The sequence below is a fragment of the Pteropus vampyrus genome, unplaced genomic scaffold (assembly GCF_000151845.1).
Source record: "Pteropus vampyrus isolate Shadow unplaced genomic scaffold, Pvam_2.0 Scaffold92, whole genome shotgun sequence".
Lineage (NCBI taxonomy): Eukaryota > Metazoa > Chordata > Mammalia > Chiroptera > Pteropodidae > Pteropus > Pteropus vampyrus.
Window position 1 is genome coordinate 823,315 of NW_011888873.1, and position 20,290 is coordinate 843,604.

Sequence of the window (20,290 nt, forward strand, 5' to 3'; positions counted from 1 at the left end):
TCCCTAGACATTCAGCTTTCTTCCTTAATGTATTAGCTATATTTTATTTTCTGTTTTCTTGCTGCTCTGGGTCTGGGGCCTCCCTGACTGAGCAGAGATTACCCCTCTCAGAGCTAGGTGATTCTTAGAGATAGCAAACGACTCACCTTTTGTATGAACACTGGGCCAGTCTAGACCTCATACTTGGAACCATGCCTTTAATTAGGCCACTGCTCCCTGCCCTAACCATCTCAGGGCCAGGTATAGGACAACTAGAGACAGTCCAGCCCCTGTGCACCAGAGCCCATGGAAATATTTCTGGCCAGTGCTAAGCCTGCTATGCTGCTTCGCCTTGGCCTCTGTAGACACCACAGTAATGGCTCTTGCCCACACTTTCTCTTTGCCCCCTCTGCCTCCTGACTGACCTTGGTGCAGCCTCACATGGCCCTGTGTGGTGTGGCATGGCATGCCTCTCCTCAGGAACTGTGGGTAACAAACTGTCTTTTCAGTGAAACGTGTCTCCTGATCGGATGGCCTCTCCATAGCTGAATAATAATAAAACCTACATTTTAAAACACCTTGAAGCAACTAGTGTTTACAGTTCCTTCCACTCATGTGTAAGCAAGTAAAAATACATTTTTTTCCTCATCATTTTTACATAGATGGTAGCATAATATAAACAATGATGCCCATCCTGGGTTTTTTCCTTAACAGTATTAGATGCTGTGCTACAGATCATTATTGGATCTACAGCACGTGGCATGTTCACATCTTGTAAGTCCTCCCAGCTTTCTCTGTGAGCTGATTTCCATCAGGCTGTCTCATGCTAGTTACTTTCAGAGTTAGTTTGAAGGAGACTGCCAAAGGGAAACCAGCAGACCTTGGCTTTCCTTCTTTTGCTACCCTTCTGTCTTATTTTCTGATCTTCCCTCTACCACTCTACCACCCTTCTACCATCTCTTGACCTCACTTTTAGATCAGGTTGAGCAAAACTTTCATTAGGAGTCAGAGGGCAACAACAAGTATAGCTTATGTCTATTGTGTTTTATGTTACAAGCAACCTCACATACTTAATCTTTACAAGAAACTGTGAGATGAGTAGAGGTTACAAATACCAAAAGTCTGCTATCTTCCCATTTGTGTATTTTCCGTTTTACAAATAATAATATGACTTCAGAGAGGTCAAGGCCACCTGGAGGTGGGAGCCAGAAAGACATGAATTTCCTAACTGCTGCTTCTGGGGACATTGTCCCTCATTCACTCTCTGTGCCTCTGGGTTTGGGATGTAAATGTGGTTTGGGAGCCATTCTTCTGTTCTTTGTATTAAGGAATTCCTGAATTATATAATAGTTGCTTTTTAAGCTAATCTTATTTTTATGATGTTTTCAGACCAAAAAGCACAAAGCATCTAAATAACACTAGGTGTTTTAGTTTTATTAACCAAGTACTACAAGGATCATTGAACTCTTTCTGTAAAAGGCTAAATAATAAATATTTTAGGTTTCGCAGGTCATACAGCCTCTGTCACAGCCACTCTGCTCTGTTACTATAGCAGCCATGGACAATATGGAAATGAATGAGCATAGCTGTGTTCCAATAAAACTTTATTGATGAACATTTAAATTTAAATTTCACAGCCTTTTCATGTGTCACAATATTTTATTTTTCTTTTGATTTTTTCCAACCATTTAAGAATGTAAAAGCCATTCTTAGCTTGCAAGCCATACAAAGCAGGTTGGGAGTAGTTTCCTGATCCCTGATAAGTTGATATAGTTACTAGTTGGACTAAATTGTTGATTTATTTCTGAGGGGGTAGCCTATTTGATATTCCTGAAGCAAACATCGAAATTTTTTTCATTGTTCTTAGCAGTGAATACTTAGAAAAAATAATCTGAGTTTTGCCTTCTTCAGGTTATTAAAATTATTCCTTAAAGAAATTGTAGTTAGAATATTAGTTATCAAGGTTAAAATCTCAGAAGATTTAACAAGTCGATGATAAACTATTAGTCAGATCTCTTCAACTTTGAGAAATAACTATTTCTTGTAAGAAGTTAAAATATTTCCAAGTTTTGAGATTTTCACACTTCTTTGTGCTAATGTATACGATTGAAAATATTTCAGAGCTTGAAATTCCATCTCTCACAGTTGGCTTTATGTATACTTATCAAATCTTTACCATTTTCTCATTTTTTTCATTCTCTTATTCTGAGTTGAGATAGTAATTCTGAAATTACTAAGTTTTAGCTTCCTAGGCTTTGTAGAGGACAACTTTATACAGTGCCCTGTTTTTCATTTGTTTATATGTAGGACAGAATATTTAATGTAGAATTATTTTATGTTCAGTGTAGGAAATGTTATTTGATTACAGATAGATTTGATGATGTCTATATCTATATAGTTTATATGTAGTAATTCCTAAAGCATAAAAGCCATAGTAAAGCCATAAAATGCTATAGTAGCTAGTAAGTATACTGGATACTCACCCATGTTCTTGTCCAGTATCACATTACAATTATTTCTTTCTCAATCAAAGTAAATGACATTTTATTGTGGCTGGAACGGAGGCTGAACAAAGTGCAATAGGAAATAGCTACAGCTGCAAACAACTTCCAAGGGTTTCCGGTAACATTTGATAGCTGCAAAGGAAGGAAATGAAGGGCCAGTCACTTTACAATGGCAGGAATTCATTTAAAAAAAATAAGTTTACCTATTTGTAGTCTTTTTTTCCCAAAGATATGCAAATCCATTATTAATAAGAATCTACATATTTTTCTTACCTGTTTCTCCTGCTTATTTTTTACTTTATAGTGAAGTCTGTTATCCTAAAAGTCTGAAAGAAGTCAAATTTTGTTCAGTGCCTTTTCTACACATGTCAAAATGATGATATGCTTTCTTCCTAAAATCTGTTAACCTTGAATCCTTTTGATAATTTTTTTAAGAGGTATTCTATTTTATTAGCATGTTGTTGAATATAATTTGCTAAAGTTATTCTAAGGGCCAGTATTTTAAGATTTTGCATCTAAGTGTCTAAGTGCGATTAGCCTTTTTTTGTCAACATGATGTTAACCTTACAAAATGGGTTGAGTCTCTTCCCATTTCTATCTCTGCTGTATCTGACATTTATAGGAATGATGAAGGCAATTCCCAATAGATTGCATTTGGCTTTTGATCTTGTGTTTATCTTCGGTTTTAATACCATCAGTTTTCAACAAGAAACCGTAAGATAGAATTAAAACCAAAAGAGAAGTCTAGAGATTTCAGGGTGCAGGTCCCTGCTCAGCCACTACTTGTGTGACTTTAGACTCATCATTTGATTCATTTTATTAGGGTTTTCTGTGGGACTCTGAAAGTATGAACTAAATGAGCTCTGAGCTCTTTTCCAGCCTAGACACTCTATGAATAGAATTCCATTTTTGGCTCCAAGCCTAATCCTGCCGGCACCAGCATTTCAGTGACAAACAATAGCTGCTCAGATGGCCCCAGCTGCCAGAAGAGCTCTAGACAGGCTGTAGTTAAATGCAGTCTTAGAACTGCACCTAAATAAAGGCAGCGCAATATTGCCGAGTATCTCTGAGCTCATGGCCTAAAGCTCCAAGGGGGTGGATGTCGAGTGATAACTGTAGGAAAAATTGAACGTTTCACTTGGCTTATAAAGCAGCCTGTGTCTTTAGAATGAGGCTCTGGAGGTAGCAGTGCCCAGCCTCCCTGCCCATCTTTGCATGTCTGCTTTGCTGTTTCAGTGTGGGTGCTGGTCTTACCTATGTTGAGGTGGGGATCCAGCCCTGGCTCAGGTTCTTGAGGGCCGGGACCACCCCACGTTCATTTATTGTAGCCACCATACAACCAAGCACCATCCTGAGTATGCGGTTGCTGCTCAGTATTCACTTTCTGGTTAACTAATACACATTTTAAAAATAAGTGAAATTGATACAATTTCCATTTCACCTGTTTGGAACAGAAGATTTAAAAAGTTTGAACAGGAAAAAGGCATCCCTGGCTTAGTTTCTGTCCCTCCTCCTTCCTGCCATGTCCTCTATCCACCCACTGTATAGTCCTCAAGACTTCATCTGTGATCTTTGTAAATTGCAGTAAACAGCCTTGTTCTGAGAACATTTTCACTTATTATTAAAGCTGGTTGTGTACAGATCTTGTAGACTAGAATGTCCCGTGGAAACGTGTGACAGAGTGACAATCATGTGCTGCATGGAATTCTACAGGTACTGTCTCCTGCTTCCCCATCTCGCTGTACTTTGCTTGCTTTAATATTTTATTTTAAAACGTAGAATGATTACCAATTGTATTGTGTCCTTTATTTTCCACAGATTTGATTAGTCTCTGTAGTTTTTGTTAGCTTAACTAAAAGCGTGTTATATTTCAGTTGTGTACCATGGAAATGAAAAAAAAATCAGGCACTAAAAGTTTAAAATACATATCTCATAAAATTCTAAAACACTTAACTTTTAACCCCTCATATCTTTTACACTTATTTTGTAGAGTTTATGTTAATTCTTTCTGATAGTAGGCATATTTTACTTTTCTTTCTTAGCCTGTCTATAAGAGGAATGAGAGGGCATTATGACCAAATAGAAAGGATAGTTTGGCAAATGTAGGTAGGGCGAGCACAGGTGAATTTTTTCTGACTAAAGAAAATATTTTATTGGGTAAAGTATTTTTTAAACTTTTTTTTTTTAATCTCACTGTACCCTGAGGCTTGTGTTGCTTGTTAAATGAACTCTAAAAAACAAATGGTTTCGGTTTATTCAGAATAAAAGGGCCTTTTCTATCTTGGTCCTCAATTAAACAACTTTGTAATGGAGGCTTTGTATTTTTATAAGTGTTAAGCTAGTATTTATAATTATTGTTAATGAGGTTACTGAAAAATATTTAGGCAATTCTTGTTTCATTATTATGGAGAATGAAAGACTATGTATGACATAATAATATATTCAGTGATATAATTGATGTACAATTTGTGACATAATTTATATATTAATTTTAAAAAAGAATAAGACAGCTCATTTATGGTTCTCAGCCAGGGGTGTTCAGGAAGTCCCCCCAGAACTGAGGCAGCCTGCTTCACCTTCCTTTTGAGGGAAAGTATACAATTAATTTGAATTATTTGGAACATTTGGTACTTTCCTACCTGAAATTATCTTTGTGCCTGAGACTTTTTTTTTAATCTTCTGCCTTCTGTTCTGTATAGAATGATACCCTATAAAGTCATAACACATTTCAAATGAAGACAATAATAAAATATAGAAAACAATATAAGTGATTATCTTTAGATTATGGAATTGTTTGCCATTCTTACCTAATTCTTTACTTTCGTTTGATATTCAAATAAAAAAGATACTAAATTTCTAAGGCTACAGTAACAAATTGCCATAAACCAGGTGGCTTAAAACAACAGAAATTTATTCTCTCATACTTCTAGAGTCCAGAAGTCTGAAATCAAGGTGTTGGCAGGGCCACGTTCCCTCTGAAGTCTCCAGGGGAAGATCCTCCCTAGCCTCTTCCAGCTTCTGGTCGCTCGTGGCATTTTCTGGCTGTGGCAGCATCACTCCAATCTCTTTCCCCATCTTCACTTGGCCCTCATTCCTGTATCTGTGTATTTCAAATCTTTTCCTGCTGTTCTCCTAAGAGGACACTTACTGAATTTAGAACCCACTGTAAATTCAAACTGCAGTAGTTAATTACATCTTTCAAGACTGTTTTTTCTAAATAATATCATAGTCACAGGTTTTAGATTGGACTAATTTTGGGGGGTGAGACCACATTCAACATAGTACAAAAGATATTTCCCAAAAAGAAAATATGCTGTTAAATTATAATCAATACGACCATTTAGATTGTTATTTCTTTTTATGTTGGAAAGACTATGTTTCATTTAACTTAGTTTTAGCAGGATTTAATCATTTGGGTCAGTAGTTGCAGATTTGTCAGGAAGATTCTAGAAGCCGTTTTAGGCTTTAATAAGTAACATAAGAGCAGTTGGAATCTTGACGTAGGCTATCTGGCCTGCAGAGTTAGTTATGATCCTTAAACACTGTTTATCTCTTAAGTCCATAGTCCTATATATTTCTCCATATCTCAAATAGCATTTGGAGATACTTTGTTCCTAAATATGACCAGTAGTGATAATTACAGTGACTAAAAAGAATTCTGTGTTTAGGAAACTATTTGAATAAGAGGGCATGGATTTTTTTTTTTCTTCCAACTTTGTTGGTTCAAGGTGATTAGCATGGGGTGGATCACCAAATCTATGAGACTGTATAAGGTGAGACTTCACGAATGGAAATCCTGATTTGGGGGAGGGAAGGAAGTGGGTTCAACCCATCATTTCTTATGCTTCTATGCATACCTCTGGTTGCAATGGGCTCGAGCAAAAATGAGACTTAAAAACATTTTCTTTGGGAAAAATGCAACTATGATTCTAACTCTACTGCTAACTCTGACATTCAGGAATTAATTTAATATTCCTGAATCTCATTTCCTTGTTTTCAAAGTGCAGGATTTAGGTAAGAAGATTTTAAAAGACTCTCTGGCTCTAGCAAACTTAGTTTTTATAGTAAGAGGACATATTACAATGTATGATACATTCATTAAAATTTTGCTTCAGAAACAGAAAAAAATGTAAAAGATATGCCACTGTAATATTTCTAAGAAATTTTAAGTATTCATATACATGGCCAAATATTTGAGGGTTTAAAAAATCATTCATTTGAGACTTTCCAACCTAAGATTAGTTTCCAACCAATAAACATTTCTATATCCTTTCACTCTGACCTTTAAAATATTTTAATGTTGAAATTCCTTTAAATAATATACTTGTCAAAAGTAAAACATTACTACAATAAAGGTATGTATAAAGTAAAATGTAAAAGTGCCCTCTTCTCTCTTCCCTTCATCCTTTGGCACATTTCCCAAGAGTAGACATGGCTAATAATTTGGGGTTTAGCCATTTATAAAGGTGTGAGCACATTCTACATATATGTTGCCATTTTGGTTTTTATAATACTCTTTGTGTAAAAGTCGCTTGAGCGGTGTTAAATTTTACAGTCTCCTTACTGGAATATTACAGTTGTTTTATTGTAATTGTTGCTGGTTCTTAAAGCATATTAAATGTCCTAGTAGCAACACCTGCTAAAGTAGGAGTTGACAGTAGAAAAGTAGAAATCAAATTTCCAGATCATAGTAGTAATAACACTGAAGAAATTACCCTGTCCACTCTGAAGATGCCTAAGATTATAAATACTCCTTGTCACTAAATGGGCCACAATTAAAGTTCTTCTACTCAACAAAGAGTAGAATACATATTAAAGTGTTTCCAGAAAATCAGTGGGGAAAACAGTTGAAAATAGAAAATAGTATAGCTAGAGTACATACCTGTAGTCAAGGGTTAGTCATAATAGTGCTGTGATTAATAAACATTGTGAAATAGATGGAGAGTCCTGAGGCGACACCTGCAAAAGAAACCACAATTGATGGAGAGAACATTCTAGTCCTAGAGTAATGTGAGAGGCTCATAACTCACCGAATAATTCTATTGTGTAATTGTACATATTAAATATATAACTATGATCTATACATTTATAGTTATTTATGTGAGTTCTCTGAGATCAGACAGACTTAGGGTCAGATCTCAACTTTGCCATTTCCTGGCATTGTGACCTCTCAAAAGCCTCAAATATCTTTAAAATGAAGTTAGTATATTAGTATCTGCCATTTGGGGTTGCTGTGGTTATTCATTGAGAATGGTGGACATAAAATGCTTAGCCCAGAGCCTGGTCCTTGGAAGCACACAATTAGTGTTGCCTAAAAAGTGAACTATGAGAAAATGGTTTAATACTCATCCCTCGTTTTTCGATATAAGGGCTGTTTCCTTAAATGAATTGTATGTCTTTGAGGACAAGGGCCTTGTCTTACTTAGGCCTTTATATGTGTGGCTCAGAGTGAACTATTTGGGGGAGATATTCTGAAAATAAGTTGAATAATTTAATACAGACTGAACAAAGTGGGCGACTTTGAGATAGTAAGCTTATCATGTCATTACTCCTTATGAACATACATTTCATCAGTTAATTTTTAGGCATTAGCAAGAGATCATCAGAGGCAAAAAATATAAATTGGTAGATAATGATTTTTCAAAAGTCATAAACACAAAGACCTTGATTTCTAGATGTGAGGATGAAGCTGTAAACTAACAACATACCAAATTTCTTTATTGCCAGCTGTGCCAGGTGAGGTGGAGGCAAGAAAGAGGGAACATAATGGAGCAGTGTCAGTACAGTCAAAATCCTAGACCTTTTTTCTTTTTTCACTATTTAGATTTAAGACATGTACAGAATTTGGATTTTGATAAATAAATTTGATATTACCGCTTCAGATTTTAACCACAGAAAAAGATTTTGAATATTGTAAATGTTACAGTTCTTTGATATGAGTAATTTGAAAGTGGAGACCACAAAGGAGCATAGATGATTTGTGACTATTTAAATTTTTGAATTTTAAAAATCCAGTCTTTAGTCACACATGCCACAGTTTAAGTGCTTAGTGACCACATGCTGGGGACCGTCATATTGGACAGTGCGACCATAGATCATTTCCATCATCACAGAAAGGTCTGCCAAATAGTGCTTGTTTAGAACACATGTTGCTGTGGTTCATGCATTATCGCAAATAAGCAAAAGAATAAAAGAGCCAAAGTAATTGTAGGAGTTAGAGGATATTTTCACCTTCCTCTACTTATTCTCAAGTAGAATAATTGGAAAATAGTTCAAAGTAAATTTCCTGCCAAGCAAGATGAACAAATGACCATCAGTATTTTTCCTCTAGAACCATGTCTTTCTTTTTCAGTTTAGTTCTTAGAAAACTCCTACTATAGATCACAAGTACTTCTCTCATTGTAGTTGGAATTTCATCAAATTCAAAAATCCTTCCCCCACCCCCACTTCTCTAGCTGCCGTTGAGTTGCATCTGCAGTGCTGGTGTTTCAGACCCATTTTTACAGACCCAAACCTTCAGTCCCTCCTAGCTTTTCTTATTCATTACGTGGCCTTCAGACTCTGATGCTCTAGGCTTATTGAACTCTCAGCTTACAACCTCGCTAAATGATGTTGAGTAAGCAACTTAATCTCTCTGAGCCTGAAAAATTATTAACTAATTTATTATGGTATAGATATTGTCCTATATATACATATGGATTAAGTGAGATAATGTATTTAAAGCTTATAGCATAAGAACTTAGCATTTAGTAAGCCAGTAACCATTAGAGTTGTTTTAAACTACTGTGTTTTGGAATGGTTTGCTACAAAGCAAAAGCTAACTAATAAACCATTGATTTATTAGTTAGCTTTTGCTTTGTAGCAAACCATTCCAAAACACAGTAGTTTAAAACAACCACCATAACTTATTTAGGAATTTTGCTGGACAGTTCTAGCCTTGTCCAGGCTTTCCTGATCTCTCATGCAATGATGGTCACTTGGCTGGTGGGCTTCAGGCCGGCTGGTCCTGGATGGCTTCATTTGCATATTGGGTGGTTGGTTGGCTGACTGCTAGAGTAATAGGGTTGACTAGACTACTTGTGTCTCATCACCCAACCAAGTTCTAACTTACTTGGAATATAAAGCCCTCAGCAACAGCCCTTGCTTTTCGCCCTTGTATTCTGTATGTACCCTATACTCTATCTTATTGTTTCTTGAATGTAGTCTTTGCTTTCTACCCTTCATCCTTGTCTTTTAAAGACTCTGAAATCAAGGCTCAGTCTTAATCATCTCTACATTGAGTGGACAGCACAAAGTAATTGAATAAATAAATAAAGGTAGCTCCACCTATGCGGACTATCTCACTATTTTTGCCTACTAATGCTCTAATACTCATTTTTATGTGCATTCTACTTTGTGAAGTCTGTTCGATCCCTTGAATTTTGAGACGTTTGGGGATGGTTTTTAGTATTGCTTATAAAAAATGTCAGAGTAAAATTTTCCTTTGAATCATTACAGTTAATCTGCCATTCTCTCTTAAATGAACTCTTCTCTAAATGTCTAAAGTGGCACAGAAAAGCTGAAATTTTTTTTAATGATATTCATAAAACACAGGAAAGTTTGGTTTCTTAGTTTTATATACATTTATGTGGTAAATTTGAACTGCTAATTGGTGAAAAGATATGGTATGTGCTCTCTCAGCCCACCTACATTTATAATACTATTGGTCTACAGAATAGGGTGTTTTTCTAGGCCAAGTAAAGAAAGTTTTGTCTTATTTCTATTTTTAATTTAATGATGCTCTGCAGAAAGATAAAACACAGAGTTACAAAAGGCACTACTTATGTATGCATTTTCTTGCTTTCACCCACTCTATTTTATTTTCTAACTTGCTTTTTTGGACCTGTTAAATGAGTAATGATTAACTATTGCTCATTTATTTTCTTTGAATTTTATATAAGTCACAGTTCAGAATTTATGGAACATTGAAATGCCATAATGCAATAAATTATGTAATATGGTATGGGGAGGGGAAAATAAGTAATAGAGAAACTCTCATTTGGGCCTTAGGAAAACTAAATTCTAATCCTGGCTCTGATAACAACTGACTGGTAACCTTGGAACAATTTAACTTCACTTTGACTCAGATACCTGAGCATTTTCCTCCCCAGTTTGGAAATAGTATGCTGTTCCTATTAAATGTATATCCTTCTCAGATTCAGTAATAAACGTTACAGATGAGCACAGTGTTTAAAATGGATATTTAATACCTACAAGGTTAGTAACATGTACCAGATATATAGAAAAGGTATACTCTGGATTCAATTTTGAAATAGGTGTTTTATCACGTAGACAAGAGTGGAGGATTAGTAGGATAACAGAGTTGAAAATAAGTGTGAAATGCATAATGAATTCTACAGCTAAATTGATGTGGCTAGCATGTGGGAGATTCAAATAGCATTTCTATGATGTTGAGCTTCCAGTGTGATTGATTGCTGTAAGGTAAAGTGTACCCCCAAAGAACACCCACAGTTTGCCTAGTATTTTCCTGCTTCATTCAGAAATTTTGTTTTCAGGGTTCATTTTGTATGAAAATTCCACCAGAAGCACGAACTTCCCCCTTCTCTTAGTGTGCCACCTCCAGAGGATACACATGCACAGCCTCTCCCTGGTGATGGCATTAGGGAAAGGCAAGCACTGTGACACTGATAGGATTCCTTTAGGTAGGAGTGCCGTGAATCGAGAAGGAAAGGGCTCTTCGTCAGTCTGAAATATCTTACATGTTTATGAAGTATCTTACATGGAATTTAACTGTCAGTAGCCACATGAGGCTAATGGCTACTGTATGGGTGAGCTCAGTTCTTGATCTTTGTCTTCCTTCATGTATATGGTCACTCATTATATCCACTCTCTGTTAGCATGCTAAACAGTCTCCTCTTCATAAAAGGTATACCTTTCCTAGTCTACTTCCCGCCTTCCTGGCTCCCACTTTTCTACAGTACTTGGAGAAGGGACTTCCTCTTTATCATTCTCTGCCCCTGGCTTCCGGGATACATGATTCTCTTCCAGCTATTGCTTCATAAGCTGCTTCATGGCTTTCTAAACATTCATGTCCCTTACTTTAATAAGATTGGCCCACCATTTTCTTTATTTTTTTGTAGGCCCACCATTCTTTTTGTTCTTCCTGTTCTCTTCTATGCTTGTGATATAACCCAAATCTGTCTGCCTGGGACTACTTCCCTGCATTGCCCAGCTGTGCCTCTGTGTGTCTGCTGGACACCACCATCACCTAGCTCAAATGCTATAAATTTCTATCATTATTTCTAAGTTTAATGTAGTTTATGTGTGTATTCTCTTATTGAATACATATTTTAAATTTTGCTCTTTATAGTTTTAAGAAATTCATGTGTTCATACAAGTGTTTTTTGAGAGGCATAGCAGTGTAGCCAAGATATACATGAAAGACAAAGTCTCTGTCCTCATAGGCCTTGCAGTATACAAAAGAAGACTTTTAAATGAGCGACTGTAATAAATAAATGAGTAAGTGAGTGAGTGAATGAGTGACCGACCGTAGTACCATTGGGTGATGTTAAGATGGAGGAAATAGAAGAGCTTGGAAAACCCATCTGTGGGACCCCTGGCAGGCCTGTCAGGGAAGACTTCAATAGTGATGTTTAAGCTGAAAGGTGAAAGAGTGGACAGGAGTAGCTAGGCTAGAATGAATAAGAAAGGAATATTAGAATTCACTGCGTTTGAATGGAATTAAGCTTCCATTTGAGTTAACAGAGGAGAGTTAATTTGGAACGAATAGAAAATGCAAGTAATTCCAAGGAGAGGTCAGGTCGACTGTCCTCGAATTGGTAGCATGGATGTAGGTACATCTGAATTAGCAGTTTGGCGTGCTGTAAGTAAACTGCGAAGTGGGGAATTTTCTTTGCTCATGGATATTTGTATATTTGCTGGGAAAGTTATTTGCTAATGGATATTTGTGCAGTGAATGATTATGCTCTACAGAAGAAGAATACTATTTTGCTGTGAACATGGCAAGCTGTTGTCCCTTGTGAAGTTACCGTTGATAACTTTTTGATGGGCACATTAGGACAATTAGATGGGCCTAATCACAGTGATTTTCTGTCATTCTTGAACTACGTAAAACCACAATCAGAAGGGGGTGGTAAACTTTTGATAGGAAAAAAAATTAACTTTAAAAAGGTTTTTAAGTAATGAAAATTGAGCTTGTGTGCTAAAGCAACATTTTCTCACTATTAAGCATTGTGAAGCATTTTCGTTTTACCTCTTTTAATATATAAGTATGGTTTGGGAAAAACCCTAGATTCTAGCTTACAATAATAGTCTTTTGTTGTTCTTATTAAAGAGAGCACCGCTGCATTGAAGTGTGGGGAAGATAATGTTGATTTAAATTCTTAGTGACTAAGAAAAAAACTTCAAATTAAATGAAAACAAACCTTTCATTTACAAATTTAGAGAAACATTTTGGATAGCCTTTAATTGGTAGTTGTGTGAAATTGGTTAGGAGAATAAGAGAAAATCCATCAGACTGACTGATAAAAGCTTTTCCTAAATGTAAATTTTCTGAAGCATTTCTCTGTTGAAAAACCACAGAGAGCCGGGCAGGAGGAAGGTTAGCCCTGGTTGTCTTGCCACGTGAGGCTTTACCTGAGCTACTCAGTGTGCACCTGTCCGTTATTAACACAGGCTGTAGAATATATTTTAGTGGTTGGTGAATTTTGTTTGTATTTTTTTTTGTGAAGTACAAGCATATAGTTAATATATTTTGATGGTCTTCTAGGTTCCAGCATATGTTAACATTTTAGCAGACAGTTATTAAAGTTCTAGAGATAGAAACTAGATATTCTCGTTTGATAGAAAAATCAAAGAAATAAGAGGTTTCTTTGAGGATCATTTATTTTCTTCTTTTATTGGAAATTAAATGATTGTTATTTGATCAGCAGTACCTGGAAAATTACATTACTTGTAACAATTCTTCATTTTTTGAGAGTAGACGATTCAAAGGTAATAAAGCATAGTTAACATTATATTTTCCAATGGTCCTTTTTAATAGAGTTATAGAAGTTATTTCTGTCAATTCCTAATCATCTCTGCAGCAGTTAAAGGAAATATGGATGAGATTGAAATCGTGAATAACTTCACTTTCGAAATATCTTTTCTGACAAAATGGAGAAACTATTAAGCAAAAATTGTAACTGATTTGAGTTTCACTTTCTTGATTCTTCTGTCATTTATCTAATGTGTTTAAGAGTTATTAAAATTAATAAGAAAGTATAAAGTATATTGTTTGTAAATAAAATAATTAACTGTCCCTGTATTAATCATTTATTTTTCCTTGGGAATAAATTAGAGATTTGCTTACACTTTTATACTCTGTGGTAATGTGAGGTTACGGTTTATTTTGTGAGAATTAACGAGCTGTTATCATTTTACAGGTCTTATCACAACTACATCAAGGAAACTAGACCGAGAGCAGCAAGACGAACACATATTAGAAGTAAGCATTTCTTTGTTTTTAATTATTTTTTAAATGTTATAATTATAAATACCATGGGAAAGAGCAATCTTGTTCACATTAACCAGTATTCATAGCTGTTACTATTTTCTTATATTAGCTTCTGGTCATTAATAAAAAGGAAAATAAAGGAAACATTGTGAGTATACTTTGTGTCCCTTTACACCCCTTTTTATCTCCAGAACACAAGACAGCTGTCTTAAGTTCCATTTTGATTTTTATACTTTATACATGCACACACACGCACAAGCAAACAAAACTGAAAACAATTATTTGAATTTCATTTTCATTTGCAGAAGTGATGTTTTTCTCTATGCCTTCTACCTATTTTTCCTCAGTATTATACTTTTGAGATATATTTATGTTAATAGATCTAATTCAACTTTTAAACTATAGTTAGCTTGTTTCCAGTTCTTTTTGCTCTTAAACCAGTTGTATTGTTTATGCATTTTAAACTGAATTATATAAAGTTTGTGCTCTATAAAAATTTCTAAAATAAAAGGAGATTGAAGTCTGATGCACTATTCTCCTTTGATAAAGGGTCTCACAGTCACGATGTAGTTAAGCTGCCTTCTAGCCCTTGACAGAATAAACACAGCCATCGTTTACTGTTTGCCTCGAGGCAGGAAAGGGATAGGAGTAACTTGTGGGGGAGGAAGGCAGAGTGTAACGTGCGAGCGTTGGGCCTGACAAGATTGCTGGTATCCTTGCCTGCATACCAGGAAGCAGCCAGGAGAGAAGGAGAGGGGAACTGAGCAGAAAAAGCTAATGTTTCTCTGTCACACATTAAAAGCCAGTGTTGAGTATTAGAGCTGGACTTGGAAAAGACCAAGTACTTTTCTTTAATTGTGAATTAATCTGTATAATTCTTCCAAACTCTTCAGTATGGGTAATTGAGAAAATTCAAACTGCGAATTTTTTTTTTCCCCCAGTGGAAGACAGGGGTTTTTATTTAAATCATTCTGCACTGCTCTTTTAAGGGTTTTTCAATAAACCATGATTGTTGTTAAAGTCTTCTCATATTATTGCTGTTTATAATGGTGCCTGCTTAATTTCATTTTACCTTAGTTAAAATTTTCTAACTTTGTCAGTATTTTGTTTTTATAGCTATATACATACACATATACACGCACAGACACAAATATTCTGTCTAGAAAGGGGGTTTCATAGCCACAGTTACAATTAGTCCTTTCTTCGTGTGTTACATCTAAGTGTTTCGTCATAGGTGATATAATTCCCTTGAATTTAATTTTTTTTCATCATGGAGCAGAGTTTTCAATTTTCCTTCAGTCACTACTATGATTGACAGAAGGAGAATATGGTTCCTGAAAAAAATAAACAGATGGCAAAATATTCAGAGCAACAGATTGCACACTGGCATCTTCCTTCAGTCTCCTCTTCCTAGTTAGAATTGCACATACACCCAATTAATTGTGTGGCACTTCAGAGCCCTCCTTTCTCAATAAGTGTTAAAGGCTGGATGAGAGCAAGTATGAGATACTTTGAAGATAATATTAAGAGATGGGAAATAAGATATCGTAATGTTTGTTTATATATCTTGTACTTTCTTTATAATCTTTTTGTGGTGTGGTATATTTTGAGAGCCAGTGCCAGCATTGATTTGTCTACCTTTAAAAAGTAGTTTTGTTAAAATCACATATTAAAACGGTGTTACTGGCTACTGGTTATTGAATCCAAGCTTAAACAACATGATGGTGAATACTATAAAGCATAGTACTTCATGGTATTTCTCTTTAATTTTTCTTTTTTTCCAAATACATGAAAACTGATCAGAAGATTTTAGCTTTGAGAGGTTAGAATTAAAATAGTAATTTTTATTTTGTTTCATTTTGAGAGTTTGGGAAGGTAAATCATGTACTTTAAGTAAAGCAACTACTTTACTTAAATACTCTGTACAGGTGCCATCAGGATACATTCACACTAGCAAGCTTCAAAAAGAAAGTAGTTCCATGGAAAACTTCAATCTACTTTAGTTTTTAGTGTTTCAGTAATTAATTTAAGAGGATGTGGGTGAGGGAGAATAACAGTTTCTAAGGTCGTTACTTTTAATGTACACACTGAAGTAAAATTAACATTTGATTTAATGGAGGGTAAAATTGTTTCCTATGCATTAGAATAGAATCGTGCTCCAGTGCATCCTCAAATATCCCTGATTTTTATTCCTCAACTGATTACATGAATAATTTACTTAGAATAACAGTTATTTTACATTTCTTTTACTGAGAATATTATTTCATAAATTGGTCTTATATGTCAGTGTTTACATCTGTGTAAGAGCCAAACAAAATAAAATGATGATTACTAGTATTAAAAGACATGCTACTTAACGTATATTTTAAATTGACGATTTAGTTTATTTTGTTGATAAAGCTTAAAAATGAGTTTTCTGGTGTATTAGGTGGAGTTTTTATTTTTAAGTATGTATAGCGTATATGACTTTTAAGAGGACTCTTTAGATATTTAAATTTTCATGTATCTCTTTCTTGGCTTAAAAACGTTAAATTTTTTATAGCTTAACATTTTGGTGACATTCACATTACAGTAATGGTAATGAGAGGAAGAGAGGGCCTGGTAAGGAGAGGGCAGAGACTCACAGCCAGTTCTTTCTTAGCCCTTCTCCTCTCCCTGAGTTTCTGTCTGAAAATGGGAGAGGTTGTCTTTCCTCTTCACAGGGCTGTTCAGGGGGAGAAGAGATGGTATGTGTCACGGTGCTGTGAGAACTGTAGAGGTTAGGAAGAAGGCATTCACTTTTTATATTGCACATTTAAAAAACATTTGTCGATCTATTATCTTTAAAAAACAGGTTACCGTTACGGACAATGGTAGTCCCCCCAAATCGACCGTTGCGAGAATAATTGTTAAAATCCTTGATGAAAATGACAACAAACCTCAGTTCCTGCAAAAGTTCTACAAAATCAGACTTCCAGAGCGAGAAAAACCAGAACGAGAAAGAAACGCCAAGCGTGAGCCTATATATCGGGTTATAGCTACAGACAAAGATGAAGGTCCCAACGCAGAAATCTCCTACAGCATTGAAGATGGAAATGAGCATGGCAAATTTTTTATTGAGCCAAAAACGGGACTGGTTTCATCCAAGAAGTTTTCTGGAGCTGGAGAATATGATATTCTTTCAGTGAGTTAAGATCTCATCTTTGAATTTCTTATATACTTTTATTATTGTATTCTTATCTCTCTTCTCTTCTAACTTTATCTCTATTCAGTAAATGGCCTCGGTATTCGTGACCCAACAGTGGAGGAGTATGGGTTTGTTTTTTTCTTTTCAACTGTCACTTCAGTCATTTATGTTGCGTATAGCATGAGGAGGTTGCTCTTTTTATCAAACATTAAGCATGGAATATACAAATATAGATGTTAAATGTTTGAAAGTGGCTCAGTTTAGGACCAAACCAGTCCATGCTTCAGTTATGGGATGTAACTTATAATTTGTCATCTTCTCCTCTCTGCCCATGCTTTATAGATTAAGGCAGTTGATAATGGTCGACCCCAAAAGTCATCAACCACTCGACTCCATATTGAATGGATCTCCAAACCCAAACCATCCCTGGAGCCAATTGCCTTTGAAGAATCATTTTTCACCTTTACTGTCATGGAAAGTGATCCAGTTGCTCACATGATTGGCGTGATATCTGTTGAGCCTCCTGGCACACCTCTTTGGTTTGATATCATTGGTAAGCCTGGCTCGTAGTTTTCATTGGCCTTATATATGTTGCACCGAGGCCCTGTTTATGGTTGTGATTTTCGTGCACATCTCAGAATTTAAAACTGGGAGTAAGACCTATAAGTGGAGAATTTGTTTTAAATTGCAGCAGTTTGATTGCAAAATTTATCACATTATCCAGTATATATTAAACTTGTTTAAAATAGGTGCTTTATATGTACCATCTCATTAATTTAAAAGTAAAGGTTTTGAAAAATACACCAAAGAGTTATAGAGAATTCTAAACATTTTGGTATAAAAGTACAGCTTCTTAATTTTACCTTCTTGATACATAACATATGGCACATTTCTATTTTTAGTGAGTATGATTTGAATGTTTAAAATAACTATGCCTTTGTGATTGTCACACATCAGTATTTTAAAGGGAATAAATAAGTTTATAAATTTTAATTTTATAACTTAAAAATGATAGTGCCATCCATGGCTTTTAAAGTTTTATTTACCTCATTTTCAGTAAGAAGCAGGGTTCACTAGATTAAATCACTCTGTGATAAAAATTACATGCCTGAGCCAGTTTTTTAAATCATTTAATTTGGCTTAGACATAAAATGTAATACCATATTCCAATATACTTTAAAAAATTCCCATTAGACTTTGACATTTTAGGTTTTTTTCAATTCTATTTATTTACAGTACTTGTAAGGATATTGAAGATCAAACGTTATGTATTGTGATTCACGTCTAGCTGGAACTTCATATCCCTTTTCCATTGTTCACCCCTTAACCTTCCTCCCCCCAAATGCTGTCTCAGCAGGTTGAATCTTATAGGACATCAGCTGCAGGGGACTATCGGGTGCAGGCAGTATATGCAGAACGGGCTTTTCCTCTTGAATTTTCATACTAGACAGGCTATTTTCATAATTTTGGTCAATGTATGAAATTGTGGATGTCATCAACACCTGTGAAACCATTATAGATTAGTTTTAAAGACAAAAGATTACTTTAATAATTAACTATAATCAGAATTGTTTGTTGTCTGTTAACTCCTGTCACATTTCCACACGAGCAGGCTGCTGCCGTGTGGCATCTAACTTCACTGTTTATGACTGACTGCTTTTGGAACTGGTCTGATTGATGGCTCTTCCTTGTTCTGTGCTTCTTTCCATGCTTGCTTGCTTCTTTTTGGCTGTGCCAGGAGACACACTTGCTAGAGAAGTGTTTTACATCTTTCAGATGACTTGTGACCTGAACTGTACAGCAGAAGGTATCTGCTGAGATCACATAATTTGCCTCAGATTATGAGATCTAAAATAAAAGCATCAATTTTTAAAGTTTATTTCCGGTGATTATCTTTCATTGCATTTTCTTTTCATAGTGTGCACATGGTCACCCATTCCAATGGCAAACATAATGACTTCTCATCCATCCTCAGGTTTTAGGTTTAACTGAAGACTTCATTTTGTGTGTGTGTTGTTTTGCTTTTTGGTAAGATTTAATAATAGAACTTCATTATGACATTAAGACTTTATTTTCATTCTGTTTCATTTCATTGGTATAAGTATCTCAGGCTCAATGGATTTGAAAAGAGAGTTTTATCTAGAATATAATTAGGACTGCCTTTGGATAATGTAAGTAGCACAGAAACTTTTGCTTCCTGAATAAGCTTTGTGCTTGACAACAATGGGAAAAATTTTCAAATAATTTTTAAGAGTCAGGACTAACTGTTGTTAACTACCACTGTTTTTTTCCAAGTTAACACTTGTTTTTAATAGGTATTTATTGTATTAGGGCAGTATGCCCAAAATGTCACAGTTTTTTTTTTTTTAATCAATTAAACTTTTAAATGGCCAACCTTGCTTACTAAATGATGTCTTATATAGCTACTGAGATATAAATTAAAGAGCTGTTTAGAACCCCTGAAAAAGCAAGTTGAGGCAATTCACTGGCAGTGTTAGCAATGCTATTCTGTTTTCAGAGTTGCTTTCTTGCCTCCTTTCACTTAGTTGCTTCCTTGATAATTAGATCTCAACTTTGTGTTACTAGGCAGTTTTTTTTTTTTTTTTTTTGGCCATGGATTACACAGGTTTTGATTGCACTGATGAAATAATCCAAAAACTTTATTGACCTATACCTGATTAGAATATGCCAGATGAGAATCAATATCGTACAAGAGTTGTACAGAATTTTTTACATAGTAAACTTTGCATCTGTACCACATGCATTTTATCCATCTGAAAAGATTTTCTACGCCCATAGTTAAATGGAATACTTGACAATCTTGTCATTTTGTTAACCGTCAGAGCATAATTCACAGTATGAATATACTTCTAGTAAATCTGACCTCCCCAAACCATGCCAGAGTTATTTTAATATATTCAACATTAAATTCTGTACATAAAGGAAAATCTACATCAAGCCCCACCACCCAAAAGAAAAGAAAGTGACAGCAATCTAGGTTCATTTTGCAGTGATTCAAGTTTTGGTCCTTGAAAGATTATGCTATTTTAATGGCTCATGTTTAAAAGCCCTAAGAGAAGTATATTACAGGTAATTATGTCAGTAGGGATGTTTTCTACCCTTTTT

General features: G+C 35.2%; 1 protein-coding gene across 1 annotated transcript in view; it reads left to right on the plus strand.

The window, feature by feature from the left end:
- FAT1 (FAT atypical cadherin 1) overlaps positions 1-20,290 on the plus strand; it is a 110,038-nt gene that overhangs the window by 47,530 nt on the left and 42,218 nt on the right. The window contains 3 exon segments of the mRNA XM_023532878.1: positions 13,928-13,989; positions 16,832-17,161; positions 17,507-17,717. Coding sequence (XP_023388646.1) covers positions 13,928-13,989; positions 16,832-17,161; positions 17,507-17,717 — 603 coding nt within the window.